Below are 16,889 nucleotides of genomic sequence, written 5' to 3'. Positions count from 1 at the left end.
ATGCCACAATTATGTAATCGTTCAAAGCGGCAATTAATCGTTCAAAGTCCACTTATGTTATTCTGCATGCTTAAGATATGTTTTTTTCTTTCTACATGTTATCTTAAGGGTATTATATTCCATTCATATTTTTTATTTTTTTATAATTTAAAAAAGAAACCAATCCGATGTATATTTGACATTTGAGGCTTAATACTATAGAAAAGCACTAAAGGTTTTTCAGTTAGAGTGTTTTCAGCTTGTTAAATTTCATATAAAAATACGGCATCAAACAATGGTATAAACATCATTCAATGTAAATTGTGATAATCGTAATTAATAATCGCAATTACAATTTCAAGGGAATAATCGACAATTATGATTTTTGTCATAATCGTGCAGCCCTATAACTATCATTACAATATTAATTCAATTTTTTAAAGAAATTAATACTTCTATTCGGTGTGGATTCATTAAATTCATCACAAATGTAAAAACATTTATAATGTTACACAAGATTTTAACTTTATATTCATTCTGAAGAAAGAACCATATTTTTCACAAAAAATATTAGGAAACACAACCGTTTTCAGCATTAATCATTTATTTATTATTAATTTATTTATTTTTGAGCAACATATTAGAATGACTTCTGAAGGATCATGTGACACTGAAGACTAGAGTAATGGCAAATGAAAATTCAGCTTTGCCATCACAAGAATAAATTACAATTTGAAATATATTAAATTGTAAAACATTTATTTTAAATGGTAATAATATTTCACAATATTACTGCATTTTTGATCAAATTTTGGTGAGCATATTTAAAAAAAAAAAAAAAAACTCTTACTGACCATAAACATTTGAAGGGGTTGATGTCTTTGATTTCATGTCCTTTTATATAGAATCCTAAAAAAATTATTAAAAAAAATATTTTTAACAAATTATTAAAAAAAAAAATATTAGATCCATTTTAAAATATGTTTAGACTCATTTAGACAGAAAGCGATTGCCTGACCAAATGCAAAACACAACACAAAAAAAGCAGAAAATGGGTGTAGACTTTGTGGTCAGAATTTCTTCAGTCCAAAATAAAAAAATTCTCATCATTTCATAGACACAATTTCACAGAATATAGTTTTGTTCATGGATATGTACTGTAGTTAACTTGTAGTTAACATGCCTTAAAACTCTAATGACTAATCCAGTGATTGGTTCTTCCTCAAATTAGCCTATCTGTATATAAACCAGACAGAGTAAAAAAAAAAAAAACACCTCTTGAACTCGACTTGACCTCTGTCACCAATTTTGTGCACAATATGCATCAAGTGGTCAGTAAACAGCATGCTGTCAGAGGCTATGTAATCCCTAGTGTGTTTTGTGCACATACACACAAAGAGTGCAGTTCAGTATGCAGTAATAATCAACAGAGAAATATGGGGGGATATGTATGACACAATGACAGAGCTCATCATCAAGTAATCTTCTCAACACTGGCTTGTTCCAGCTCAATATCAGTCTCTTCGCTCTCCCCGTGGGCATGCTTGAATGTTCACACGAACAAAAGCACAAACATGCCAATGAAGAAATCAATTGTGGTGTGTCATTGACAGTGAAGGGATGAATACATGTGCTCTAAATTGACTTACTGTTTATATCATCACACTGATGTCATGTTTTTGGAATTCGGGACAGTGGTCAAGCATTTTAATCAATTTTCTATTAGAGTAACATAGTCGGTAAGACCCTGAGTTGGGTACAGGCCCGGCCCTAAAAATAATACAGAATCTAATCTGAATTATGGTTAAAAGAGATTAGGGGTCCGTAATCTCTTGAATAAACAGGGGGGAAAAAAGTGAGCATGAAAAAAAAAAAAAGCTTAGGTGGGGGGTTGAACTCCCTCCTGCGGACACCATTTGATAATAAGTCTGTGTAGGTCTTCCGAGATGGACAACACCATTTCATCAAAACCACGCTAATCCCCATGCCATCCCTCTCTCTCTCTCTCTTCTGCCTCCTTGATCCCACCCTCCATTCCCTTTGACCATCTATCTCTCAAAAGCCTCAAAGCAAATCTGAAAGCCAGGACTGAAAATCCAGGGCTGTGATCCAGCGAGTCACAGTCACAGAAAACCTGGAGCTTACTGAGGAGTAAGTGAGAGATTGAAAATTAAAAGGATAGTTCATCCAAAAATGAAACTTCTGTCAGCTACTCACCCTCATCTCGTTCCAAACCTGTATGACTTTCTTTCTTCTGTGGAACATTAAAGAAGAAGTTTTGAACAATGTCTCAGTGTCCATACAATGAAAGTCAGTGGGGTTCAAAACAACACTGAACCCCACTGACTTTCACTGAATGGACAAAAACAGTTGAAACAGTCTTCAAAATATCTTCTTTTGTATTCCACAGGTTTGGAACAACACAAGGGTGAATAAAAGACAATTATGGGAAAAGTCTCTTTAAGGTATGGTTGTTTAAAAATCACTATTACCAAAAAAGTGGACCAGGATGGACATAAAAATGACTAAAAGTAAGGGAAACATCCCCCCCCCATTGGTGTGAATGGCATTTAAATGTTTAAGTTGGCAAAAAGGGCCAGGCCAGTCACAGCATGGGAACACAGAACATGATTTAGATTTTGTGCTTCAGCTGTGAGCGGTACACCGCAGGAGGCAGCCAATGTTGTGAGGAAGACACACATCAAAACTGGTTGGAACAATAATAAATTATAGTTAAATAATAAAAATATTAAACAAAAAAATGTTGATCTGCAACTGATCTGCACTGGTAAGAATTTTTGCTCTATGGCATTTTTATGTCTCTGATTATGTTTTATCTGCTATAGCTGCAACATCAATCAACACGGTTCTGTGTTTCATATATTAATCTGTCTTTTGTTCAAAATCTGTCTTTTGCTGAAGCCTTTGCTTTCTGACCTTTGGATGAGTTGTGGTGAAATGCCATTCGACCATGCATGACATCAATGCCTCTTAAATCTTACAGCAGACTGCAGTCTGACATTATTATGCTCAGTGAAATCACCAAATTCATAGGCTAGTTAGTCTGGAGAATATTATCAATTTACCTTATATAAGCTACACAAAGATAAAACATTATTTATTTTTAAACTAAATTGTACATTTCAAATGAAATTTAATATATTTTATACTTCCTCCCTTGGAAGAACAGCCAATCTGAAGCCCTCAGCTCAGTTTATACATATATAATAGACAAGAATATTTAGTTTCACATTCCCCGTGGTGGTAATTTTACTGCACAATGTAACTTCTCCGAAGTTAAATGTTAGTTTCATATCTCAAGCTCATAATTACCAAACACTTTAGGAAACACAATACGGGAAAAAATGTTAAGGAATAACAGTATCGGTCATACTTTTTATTACCTCACTGTGACTGGGTGGGCCAGGTTTCAGACCACACTCAAAAGGCATCACTGATATTTAAATAAGGTCATATTCTAATGTTTCATGCGGTGATGTCAGAAATCCAAGGAATTAAAAAAAAAAGGTGTTTTGCAGCTTGGTTTCAGTAGATTGTCTTTTTGGGAAGGAACCTTTCTGTAATGAAAATTACAGTATCATTTAGTTACATATGAAACCTGAAAATCTACTAAGAACATCTCACACACAAATTACATTAATACTAAGCTATAAAACAATACTGCCATTGTATATTTGATGAACTTGGGCTCAATGAGTGAAAATGGTATCATGCACAGACTCTTTAAGAAACAGAAGAAGCCTCAAGGTTCAAATTGATCAAACGAGTCAGACGACTCTTTTTATGTCCTCTGAGGTATTTAAGGCTGTATCTCTGTCATGGTGTGCAACAGACACCCTTATCCAGGACGTCTCTTTGTAATTATATGCGGGAGGACCGTCATTTCAACACTGCTCCCCTCACAAAGATGAAAGACAGGTAAGACATAGTCATGTAATTGGCCCTCTCATTGAGGGAAGAGGAAAAGAGGGCGGGTTTGTTTCGATATATCCTGTTTATCCTTGTTCCCACCGTTTCTCTCTCTCTTTCTCTCCGACTGTCTCTAGTCGATTGCGGGTCATTATTTCCAATGTGTCTGTGCCTTCAGGACAGGTCTGTAAATTGTGGTGCTAAAGTGTCCAGGGCTCATTTAGGACAGATTTACACACTCCACGCCACCCTATAACTGTCACTCAATGTAAACATGCTCACAAACAAATACGTGCTTAAACACAGCTGTAAGCAAGCATATGAGACGTGGGTGGACACATCAACTAACAAAGACTTGCTTTTTCCTGTCAGTCACACTTGGAAATTTAAATCAATGAAACAAAAGCTTTCTTGCACTTAATAACGAGAGCGTGTACACAGCAACATAATCGTTATTTGCTACTGACAGCCTGAATCATGAAGATGTAAGCAGCAAATGACTGCGAGATTAGACTTCACATGCCTTCTTTTCTCCACCATTTCACTTTCAATTTATTCTAGAAATAAAACAAAGGGACCAACAGTGTATTTGGAAGAGATTATGAGGGACTAGAAGAAGGTATTACAGCGATGGCATCTCACAAAAATAATATATAAATTAAAAAAAAGTGGGAAAAGTAGTGAATAAAAGAATAAGTAATAGTGAACAAATTAATAGGTAAATAAATTCAGAAACATAAAATCATCAATAAAATAAAAAATAGTAAATAAAATAATATGTAAAATATGTGAAACATAATAAATGAAAAGTGAATAACTTCATAAAATGAATACAAATATAATAAAAATATAGATGAATTAATTAATTAATAAATACCCGTGAATAAAGTAAAATAAAATAAAATAAAGTAAAATAAAATAAAATCTGTGAATGGGAATAAGTTTACAAAGAGTAAAATATGGGAATAAGTTTACCCTTACAGATCCCCGTAGAGCCTTTGTTGTGCCTAAATCCCTGTTATGGACAGATGGCAACATAAAGACCTCCACCAAAAGTATTCTCTGACCCCAGAACAGAAGTTAGTCTTTCATGCCAGTTTGTTTCTTCCACCACCTGTCTACCCGAGTGACATACTGTAGGGTACAGCTCTTACATCTCTCCTGACAGACCGGAGTATACACACAGAGACTCCCTGTGAGTCTGTCCTTCCAAAAGCATCTTCTGTCAAACCTCTCTATCCCATGGGCTGCTGGTTGTCTGTCTGTCCCAGCTCAAGTCAGCTATTCAGATTCAAGGGTCGGTCGTTTAATGTTAAAATGCTACACTTCAGACAAAGGAAAAGGGTTGGAGGTTTCGGTTAACCTTGTGTGCTGGCACAAAGGGTTAGGCTTTGGGGCTCAACTGCACTGTACATGGCTTACAGTAGAGATGGCTCAGATAGACGTGTTGAGACCGACTGATTTTGGTGCTATATAAAGAATGAGAATCTTATGAAGTGCAACTGATTTCAGCCGTCTCTCATTCTGCAGCAAAAGACAAACTTATTTGGTCATCTTCAGTGCAAGAAACGAAATTCATCTTTTCAAAACAGTCAATGTCATTTTTGCTAGCTACTGAATATTTAATTATTCATGCTCATTTCCCGTTTTTACATTTGTCATCATCTAACACTCACTTAAAGTTAATCTTTAAAAACACTAATAATTTAACAACACTGTTAAATGTAATCGTCAGCAAATCTAATAATAATAAAAATCTAATTTTTCATACTCTGTGTTATAATGTTGAAGTTGTAGAATCCAGAATGAATGATTTTCATTTATTTATTTATATTTATTGTTTTTATTTATTTATTTTTTTTTTGCCACTCATTTTATCCAAACTTTTAACATTATCTATTTATCAGTTTTCTGCCATGACATGAAAATAATGATCAGTTTATTGGCAGAATTATCTGATTATTTCAACCGGAATTTTATTATGCATATGCGGAGCATCACTACTTATTAGAGATCAATTATGTTTCATCATTGAAATACTTAAATCAATGGTTTTAAATGCTACAATAAGTACAATAAGCGCAATATCAAATACTGACACTCATTTTCAGATTTGCTAAAGATTACACTTAGCTGTGTAACTAAATTAGTGTTTTAAAAGGTAACCTTTAAGTGAGCATAAGACAATGGCAAAGGTTGTTTAAATGTAAAAATAGAAAAAAATAGCATAAACAATTAAATATGTAATATTAACCAATATCTAATATCATTCTATAACCATTGTTGTTCTGATATATCATGCATGCACAACAATCAGAATGAAAGACTATAGGTCTTGACAACTGTCTGGTCAAATAATGACATGATGTCAGAAATCATTCTTTAAAGAAAGCCCCACTGCTTCACTTCAACATTAATCAATCAAAGAGAAACACCCTGCCCAGTGCCCACATCTCATCTTTCAGATCAATAAACATCTTCACAGCCTTCATGAGTGCAGTCCTGCTCCCCCTCCCCATTCACAGACCTCAGGTCTGGCTGGGCTCTGTACGGAGCGCTCCGGAGCGAGACATGCAGGCGAGGCAGAGTTTAGACCGGTCGTGCAGAGAGTTAATGAAGCCACACCAGTCAGCATGACCGTCCATCTGTTTCCTTAATCCTCGTAAACATGAGCCACACTGTGATAGGGTGCTAGCCAACCCCATTGCTGTGATTTACAGACATAAGGACAGTGCTCACTGTGAATGGATGGATGAGCAGGAGGGAAAGTGAGAAAGAGGGGTTTGGGAAGTGTTGGTCGTGACAGCTTTTAGGAGATGTCCCCGTAAAGCATTGTGGTCTGCAAGTAGCTGCACCATGCTCAGCTCACCTGCTAATCGGAGCAGAGAGGTGGAGTGGAGCTGAGCGAGCAGAAAGGTGAGAGTGAGGTCGGCTGTGCCGTCCATCTGTCCATCAGTGGGTTAAGAGGCTTGGGGAATAGAAGAGGGGGCATAAGTAAGAAATAAAAGTAAACACAGAAAATCCAAACATTACGCCAGCAATAAGTGTGAAGATGCCAATCTTGATTAAAGGTAAAGTGTCAAAAGACACAGAGCAAAGCTTTGCACAAGCGAGGTATGTGAAAACACACCTGATTGACAGGCTTTGTGAACATGGCCTTGCTGTGAACCCCAGTTAGTAGTTTAAGATCCCCTCTGCTTCACTTCACTCTCCAATTTTTGCTCTCTCACTCATCCCATCACCAACAACCTGTCAGGTTCTGCTACCTCTTGCACTTCTTGTGTCTGAACTTGCTATGCTACTCAAATAACTCTTACAAATAAACAAGGCACATTGTTGACTCTGTTTACAAGTTTTGAGAACCTATTTGAACATCTAAAGTAATTTGGATATACTTCAGTTATAATACTCGTTTTGCTTATGATGTTTTGCTAATTTTCATATTTTTATACAGTGTTTCAGACTTATTCAAACCAGTAATTTGTCTTTTTTTTTAACTATTCATTAAAATAAACGTATCGTAAGAGTCATTCACTTCAGGAATCAGGCTATGGTGGTTGTGATGTATGTTTTTGATTCACTAAAAAGAACTGATTCAGTTTTGTTTGTTTTTGACTGCAGTCCATGAGAACAACTCACCAAAGATGTTTTTTGCCATTATCTTGCCGATATACCATATTTTATTGCATCACATTCAATACAGACCTCAAAATCGATACTGGGACTATTCAAATGAAGACTGATTATTTGAAAAAAAAAAAAAAAATTCTATATTTTTACCCAGCCCTACAACATATTTTAGTTCAGTGATTTTATGCAATCAGAAGCTGATCAGAACAGACTGATCATCAAAAAGTGTCTGGAGCCTTTGTTCAACATAACATTTACATGATGTCAGTAAAATAAACTTGTGTCGCATCTCTGCATCAGGCGTTTCTAGTGTAAACAGTTTGCAGGAGTGGTCAATTTTAGCTTTACATCAGTCTTGGAAGCTTGTTTTATTTTTTTTTTAAAGTAAAACTTTACTTTATGTCTAACTGAAAGTACCCCACCTCTAAATGCAGGTTTAAAGGGCATCACAGAACCAATTTATTCCAATTCACCCTTTTCTGCAACTGAAACACATTAAACCGCTCCAGATTGGGTACCGGCTCCAGAACCAGAACCTTGTCGGTAGGAATGCAGCACCAGATTCTGGGAGTCGTGCCAGAGGGTGTGGAAGCGGCAACAACACATACTCCATAGGGATTAAGCATCACTATTTTGCCATTTCCAGAACAAGCCCAGCAGTCAGGGTGCAGCCAAAATCCACAACACTCATCCAAAGGGCGTTGACTGTGGAACCGGGCCTCCTGGACTAGACATGGCCTGCTTTTGATGAGTAAAGAGTGCCTTTCATTGGGTTCATGTGTAAAGGTCAAACACTATGCTCCAGTGCATAAAACATTTACTGCATTGCTTTCACTGTGAACCTCTACTTGAAGACCTCTAGATTTAATATATTTATTAACATTTATATACTTCTCTTAAGTGTCATACACTCTCAAACATTCTCATTTCCCGGTCATGCAGAGTCAGGCTTGCTCTATTACAAAAGCACATTGTGTGTGGCCTTCTACATCTGGCACAAAGAAAACTAAAGCGACGCCACAAGAGGACATTACTCTTTGGTCACACACCATCAGACTGCCTTTACCAGCATGCCACACACACGGGACTTTTCATTCCAGCACTTCGACACTGAAAACCAGCCGGTGAGCAAGCATGTGTGTGTTCTCGGCTAAGACAAGCCACATCCCTCCCAAGAGGGCCCCTGTAGCATGCAAACCACGGCAGAACCCTAATAAAACCCCTCTAGAGATCCTCTCCATATTCCTCTGCCCCTAGGGCAGATGGGAGTCTTAATAAGCGTTAAACTAAGAGAGATTCTCCACACCGCCTTTCGAAAGGGGAACGCCTCAAACCCCCATCACAATAAAGGAGCCAGAAAGAATGGGAGCACATAAGGGAGTGCGCAAAAAGGAGTAGATAGGAGATGAATGAACTAGTAAAAAGTACAAGAGAAAGGTCTTTGACAACAAAAACAATAAAATATTGGAAAGAGACGCTATATTTTTGCCTCTATATGAGGTACAGAAACAAAACCATACCGTCTCACTTGGGCATAAACCACAGATTGGCTGTGGTCTAATCTTCAGGCATGGACCGGGTTGAACTTCCTTTGAAGGCTAAGAAGATGAGGGAAATCTCCATGGCCTCAGAAAGTCTCTCTTTCAAGGCAGGAAGCACAAAGGCAGGTGGACCGCATGAGACCTATTCACGTGGCCCTGGTACCACCACTTCCAGACCCCTGCCGAAAGGAATCTGACAAGCTACCCAAACCCCCACCGGCACCATCAGGTGGTCTGAGCTGAAGGCTCTTCACTCCTGATTTTTATAACTCTTTTAACTTTCGCATATTTCTTTCAAGATCCTGATGCAAGCTATCGGTTTGCCAGTCAGACTTAGAAAAGAAGCTCAGAGAGCAAAAAAAAGACCAACTTTACAAGTCATATCCATATATTTCTAGCCAGCACAACTCAAAGCAAGCCCTTTGACAGACTGAGCAACTGATGGTCCTAGATGTCTATCATGCAGTTGGGTTTGGAATGGATGCTACTGTATTCAGCAATCAATGGACCTTGCCAGACACAGCTGCCTGGGGAAAGGCTGTCCGCCAAAGACACTGTTGGCTTGGCATGAGCCTCGGCTGCAGGTCTGGCTCATTGTGAAATATTCAGGGGTTTCCTAGAAGGGAAGTGTGAAGCTTGGAGTCGATAGGTTGGTGTTAACAAGAAGAAAAGATAAAAGACTTGGTCACATGTACAGTAAAGCCCTACGTATTCTGACTCAAACATGTCAGCTCATTGTTTGTGAGGACTGAATAAGAAGTGCGACTATGAATGGAAAGCCGAGACAGGAAACACAAACATACAACATCAGTCACTCTCTTACTGCCTAAAGGAGTTACGAGCACGCCGACTCCTCCTCCCCCTCGCCCTTCACCCCACAAACACCCCACACACGGTGGCAGAAAAGAGCCCCATTCAGTTCTCTATTCAAGCCCGGCACAAAGCCACCCCACCGAGTCATTATTCTACAGACCCTGTCACTCTCCGCCCCTCCAACCCACCACCACCCAGCTGCCGTAAACCCGGGTGAGGTGAAGAGTCTCCCTCTCTTGTATTCTCATTCAACTATCCACTCCTCGCTTTGACTTCATTAAAGTCTCTTTCTTTGCTTTCCCATCATGCACTCATCGCTTTAGACACAATGTTCCCCCTCAACACTCTCTGAACAGATTCTCTGTTCCTCTTGTTCATGTATCCTCTAAGTCAGTCTTTCTGCTACTACTGCAAGTCCATTTATTTTGCAACATCAGCTGGACGTTATTGCAAAATAAACCCAATAAAATCAATAAAGATCAATAAAAAGATGATCGGGACTCTGACATGAAGTTGAAGAGGTTTATTTTGTGATGATGTCTGACAGCCCTTACAAAACTTAACCATGGTTTTACTACAAATAAAACCAAAAAAACATTGTTATTGTAGTTAAACCATGGTAACCACAAATTAACCATGGGTTTTCTATACTAACCATAGTTTAGCCATGGTATTTGTAGTAAAACGGTGGCAATCAATCCGCCAAAAAAAAAAACATAGTACAATTTTATTTACTATAATAAAACCATGGTTAATTTTCGTAAGGAAATACAATGCTTAATTGCAAGACTACTTACCAAACAAAGTAATAAACAAATACACACATACAACAATACAAATAATTATTACCTTAAATGACAATGAAGAATCTAGTCCATTATAAAGTAGAAAGAAATCTTGTAGATGAACACGAAACTTCAATTGCATATTATTATTATTCTGTGATACATTTTTACGTGGACTAAGCTAAAGAATTAATTCCATTCTTCATTTTAAATTCTCTCTTATTCGGCTATTTGTGTCTCTCACCAATTTAATGTTTTTATAAGCAATATTTTCAATTTCTTCTGAGCTGCCTTCTAGCATCCAGCAAATATTTTTTGATCACAAGCTAAAAGTTTGCAAAGTCATTTTTACTATAGTCAGCTATTCTGGCATTAAAAGACAGTGATAGCAGAGTGATATGGCAGACATTACAGTAGGATGCCATATTGCATGAACAACAGTGAAATGATAATAATTTAATCATCCTTATACTTATACATAAATACAAGACCATTGCATGCAACAATGGACCAATCAGAATCAAGTATAACCATGCAATAAATCTTTTTAACCTAGTGTCCTATTTCTTCCTCTCCCACACACTCTCTTTCCTGTTTGTTCCAGATTTATGATGGTGTACATGCACAATATTGGCAAAGCATTCAAAATGTCCGCCATTAATACAGAGTGCTCCAGGCATTGATAAGAACCTTAATAAAAACATCTCCACTCAACGATCTGCTCATCACTTCTCCTCTCTGTCTCTCACTCTCCCTCCTTCTCTCGCCCCGTCGGTGTCTTCTTCTCTCAGACTGTGCCAGGGACTTAACGATGCTTGAATGCCAATGCATCTGACTCTTGACTTTTCACTCTCACTCTCTTTTTTTAATAAAGTCTATTAAAAACGCAATCCCTGGGCTCCATCTATCTCAATACATCTCTCGAAGATATATTTCTCAGGCTTTTCCTCTATCTCTGCCTTTTACTCTTATGTACTAGATGAATACAGCTGCACTTCATGCTTCACACACACATAAACGCAAAGGTCATTCTGTGTACTACAAACACAAAATCAATAGAAAAATCAAGTTCTTGAGTATTTTGGGAGTGGGAATGGTTTCTTTCATTTGCTTTTATTCTTTTTTTTTATGTTGATCTATGTACATATACATCAAATGGATGGTTATAGACTTAAGTTTTTTCAAGTAAAAAAATACTGATGTACTAATATTAAAATTCTGACCAACACAGATAAGTTGATAATTATTTTCATCTAAGGTAGATAAACAACAAAATCCACTCACTCTCTCTATAGGACTAGGCCTAAATAATTAAAATAAGCTTGAAAAATAAATAAATAAATAAATGCATTTATTTAAGAAAAACATATTGTGAAATATTATTACCATGTAAAATAACTTGTTTTCTATTTTTAAAAAATATAAATATAAACTTAAAAATTTAATTTATTCCTATGATGGCAATGCTGAATTTCCAGTAGCCATTACTCCAGTCTTCAGTGTCACATGATCCTACAGAAATCACTCTATAATGATTTGGTGCTCAAGAATAATTTCTTAATACAGTATTGTTGAAAACAGTATGTTTTGTAACATTATAAATGCCTTTACTCTCACTTCTGATAAATTTAAAATAAAAGTTTACTAAAAATAGTAAAAGTATGAAAAGTAGCGTATATATCAAATACGGACAGATATAAATGTTAAAAAAATAATTATATTAAATAAATAATCTGACAAATCAGCATGTAATTCAGTCAGGCGATAATGAAGTGCTACTAACAACCCTCAACAGGTTTCTGTACCGTCCTCTCACACCTGCCTGCACAGAAGACACATGTCCAACACCACTTCCGAAATTCACTGCATCATAAACAGATCACACACAACCATAAACTGCTTTAAAATATTAAAGAAGGCCACTTTACAGTGATGAATAATACAGTATGGGGGTGAGTGGAAAACCAGTGATCTCCTCCAGTGCCCTCTCCTCACCCCTCTCTCTGCCTCCCACAGCGGCCATAAAGCTAATGCACACCACAAGACTGGTGGTGCAGATCTCTGCCAGACCTCTCACCGATCCATGCATTCCTTCCTTCGCATTTCCTTTCCTCTAGACCTAATTACAAGCCTCACTGGTTCTCTTCCTACCTAAGTTTTCTTCTCTTTGCCTTTTGTAGATTTTGCATTCATAACTGAATTTCACAATGTGTATCTTACAATTCACAGCAAGCAAACTCAACCACAGTTGACCTGTTCTCAGAGATAACCAATTATCCCCCCACGCCCTGGACTACCGGCGGAGAATTCCGGCAGCCGTGACTGGGAGGATCCGACATGTTATGCTCTCTGAACATGATGAGCAAGCAAGAGCACACCTCCCTTCCCATCTTGACCTTAGGTACTTCAGCTTGACCTACACCCCACTTTTCTACCAGCGGCGCTGGCCACTAGGCCTGAACTTAATCCTCTTGAAACTGTCCAAACAATACGATTCAAATGTTTAGGTCAGGACAGTGCAACTCCATTATATACACAACAGCACACGTCTGCCATCTCTATCCAGCTCAAGCATGTATACAGGGATGTTCTGCCAAACAAACACGCATGCATACACAAACGCGCACACACAAACAGGAGGAGAAAAGCTGATGGGGCAACAAAGCCAGAAGTGGGTTCCTGGCAGTCTGGGTATGGGTAATTAATGTGTATGTCAACACTGAAAGAGCTGTACCATACAGGAAATCTGAGCTCAGCGCATCCACAATACAGACAGACAGGACGGAGAGGAAGAATACAGGAATGGACAGAATGAGAGGGAAGATAAACGTTATCCATCTTGACTCTGATGCTTTATGGATGATATGAAATATGTGCTGGCATCGCCGTCTCAACAAGAGACATGATTGGAGTACTTCTGTCTGTAAAATCTAGACCGTTCATGTAAAGTTTCTCACATACTGTATAGAGACCGGGGCAAGTTGTCACTTTTTTTTAACACTACAGTGAATAATTCTTAGAGCGGGTTTATCTAGTTATTTTCTGTATAATTCTTGACTTTTCTGACTTGAAACATTTCTGTATAATTCTTGCCCAGGAGGGGAAAAAAGAGTTTGCTAAACACACATCCAATAACAGGGCATGTTGTCTCACTACAGTATGTTGGGATAAGTTGACACAACAGTCTATTACAGGCTGTTCAGAAAATTTTGAAAAGGAAATGAATTATAAAACAAATAAATTCATGAAACAGCAAAAATCTATAAAAATATCAAACCGATGAATACTGCAAAATAAATTAACAATTTATAACATTTAAAGCACGTGACAACTTGCCCCAATAAAGATCCTCAAAACACAGTTCTCACCTTCTCAGTTAAAAGATAAAACACTTATAGTTTGTTTTTTTTAAGACAACTTCCCTGTGTGACAACTAGCCCCAATCTTGTCTATATTAAAACCGAGGTTGAAATAGGCATGTTTTCTACAATGGACTGCCGGTAGATCTTTACGAGAAAGGACAGTTAAACTGCAGTTCACATCTGTTTTCAAATCTGAAGTAAATCAACCTATCCTTTCATTTTCAGATCATTTTCAGAGGAATTTTGAACTTGCTGTATAATCATTGTTGCCAATTCAACATTGTCTCCTCCAAATTCTTCTGTACAAAATCCTTACACAGTATGAACTTGCAGACTACATCACTGTGATAACAAACGAAAACAAAATTGAGCTACTTTCAACAAAATTCATTACTCTACAAAATTAAGCTTTAAAAACATCTTCAGAGGAACTTCTACCACCACTTAATCAAGAGCATGTGCTAATGTAACCCTAAACTACATCAATCAGAAAAGTAAAATAACAGAAAGGAAGAGCTTTTAAAGCAACACACTTTAATTCAGAACTCACTATCTCTGCTTTCCCTCAGATGTTGTTTCCTTTTTATGAGGTTTGGTTTTTTTCTGTCTTTCAGGAGCCAGGAAGGCATTGAGCTAAACCTTAATTACTCCAAGAACACCAGGGGTTCTGCTTTTTATCCGCTGCTTGGAAGCTCAGCATGGCAAGCAGAAAGAGAGGAGATCAACAGAATATTCCTCTCTGAAGGCAGAGAGAGAGATATATGAGTGCGCATGCAGCAGTCACATCCCTTCATCTGGTTCTTACACTGCCTAGATAGATAGATAGATAGATAGATAGATAGATAATCACTATACAGGGTTTAATATTTAAAATGAAGTGTCACCTGTTATAATTCTGAGATAATGCATGGAGACATTTAGTAAAGTGGATCAACAAAAAAACATTCTATACATTTCTCCATAATTCCGCTATTAATGCTACTGTCTCTCGTACAAGGTTGTAACAGCTTCTATGCAATAAAAAAACAGGCCAGAAAAAGTAAAGTAGCTTTCATTCTAAAAGACTAATGAGTCATCTGCTTATGTATATAAAAAAAATCAAAAGGCATCACTTGATAGTCGACAAATGTTGAGAAACACAAAACCTGCTTGACGACCTCATTATCACTACACTTTGTGTCTGTGTTTTGGGTGTGTATACGTCAGGGCGCTTGCTTAGAAAACCCACACCTGCTTTCCCGTATGTTTCAGACGGAAAATATAAGGAAGTGTTTTATTATAAATATGCACATTATTAATATGAATATGTTATTAATAAAATGGCTCGTACCTGCATGGGTCGCAAAGGTTGCGCAGAGTATAGCTAAACCGAGCAGGCAGGCGGGAGAATGGTCGCGGTGTATCCACGCTGAGAGCATCTTCACCCGGTCACGCTACTGCCAAATGCCCCCAGGTGCTCTCGCTCCAGTCGGCTGAACCTCGCTGAATCCTCTGCGAAGGATACTTCAAATAACGTTAGTACGAAACGTGGAGGCGGGTTCCTCCTCAAACTTCACAAACTTACAAAAGAACGCACCGTGGTTTATAACAAACCCTATTTCCCCAAATCAGGACGCGATATATGTCGAATTACAGTTACACAAAATGTTCAGTCAGGCACATCGCAGTCCCCGTCCGTAGTGAAACACAAAATAGCCAACAACCTGCGTAAAGTTCATCTCATTCACAACTCCACTGAACCAGCGAACGCGTTTTCTCTGGCACTGTTTGAAAACTGCTGAATTATTCCGCGAACGAATCGAAAACAAAAGTACTTGACAGCTTTTATTCCTGTTGAGACGAGAAGAAAAAGTTGTCTTTGAGCGTTAAATATAATGCCATAGTTGTGACATCTCCGCTGTTATCTGTGGAGCGCCATAGTCCTGACGCTGCCGCTCGTCTGTCTCGAGTACTGCGTGTAAACACAAACGCGGGTATGAAGCGCGAGCCTCCAGACTTTCATCTCCCCTCAACCAATCATCAACCTTCAGACCCACACTGAGCTCCACACTGAGCTCTGGCGAACAGAGACGCGAATAGAGATGTGAATGGAAACAGGGAAAGCCCGGAGATGGATTCGGGGATTCACTGGGAGGAAAAATATTAATTTTATATATTTTTTACTTATAGCTAAATAAAAATGGTTTCGTTATTTTACATAGAATTCTATATTGTTGTTGTTGTTGTTTAAATTGTCTATATTTTAACAATATAATTAAAGAAAATTGTTTGGTTATTTATCTAGCCATTTTTCTGATGTATGTGAGCTGCGTTCTTTTGGCCTTTACCATGTAATTGACTGTCTTTAATTCTAATCTTCTATGATTATGATAAATTAAGGGTGGTTTGGATGAAGGGTGTTTTAATAATAAAACTAACATTAACAAGAATGTGTTAATGTTAGTTTTATTATTAGGGTTAGTAACACAATCACAATTTACAGCCATGCCTCCCAGCATGTTTCATTCACGTTCAGTGCATTTATGAACGTATTCTCGGGAACACCACAAGAGGGCGACAGTTTCTACATGTGTTTTTGAGTCATTTCAGATGCTGAATATAGGCTGATTGTCCAGCGGCCATTTGGTTTCATTGTTACCCTCCAGAAGACTGCAGTCAGAGCTCTCAGGTTTTGGTTGGGTACGCAGAAACTAAAATGTAAACAGGTTATTCAAATCGCAGTCTACTTACCACAGAAAGCAGAATCTTTTGTAATGCAGATGGAGGAGGACCATCTATTGGAGTCTGGTAAGGGCAGCAGTTCCTGATCTGCAGGTGTTGCTAAACCAGACAGGGATAAACACTCTGTA

At 37.8% G+C, this 16,889-nt stretch overlaps 1 protein-coding gene across 1 annotated transcript in view; it reads right to left on the bottom strand.

Annotated features, from left to right (window-relative positions):
• The window catches only part of LOC107673953 (netrin receptor UNC5B-b-like), a 52,467-nt gene extending 36,411 nt beyond the window's left edge, over window positions 1–16,056 (bottom strand). Inside the window, exon 1 of the mRNA XM_016467801.1 lies at window positions 15,371–16,056. Within this exon, the coding sequence (XP_016323287.1) occupies window positions 15,371–15,458 (88 nt within the window). The 5' untranslated portion in view covers window positions 15,459–16,056. The remainder of the gene's footprint in view (window positions 1–15,370) is intronic.
• Window positions 16,057–16,889: the final 833 nt, after the last annotated feature.

The sequence above is a fragment of the Sinocyclocheilus anshuiensis genome, unplaced genomic scaffold (assembly GCF_001515605.1).
Source record: "Sinocyclocheilus anshuiensis isolate Anshui unplaced genomic scaffold, SAMN03320099.WGS_v1.1 scaffold292, whole genome shotgun sequence".
Classification (NCBI taxonomy): Eukaryota; Metazoa; Chordata; class Actinopteri; order Cypriniformes; family Cyprinidae; genus Sinocyclocheilus; species Sinocyclocheilus anshuiensis.
Note: the sequence above shows the minus strand (reverse complement) of the source record. Positions and strands in the feature narration are given on the sequence as shown.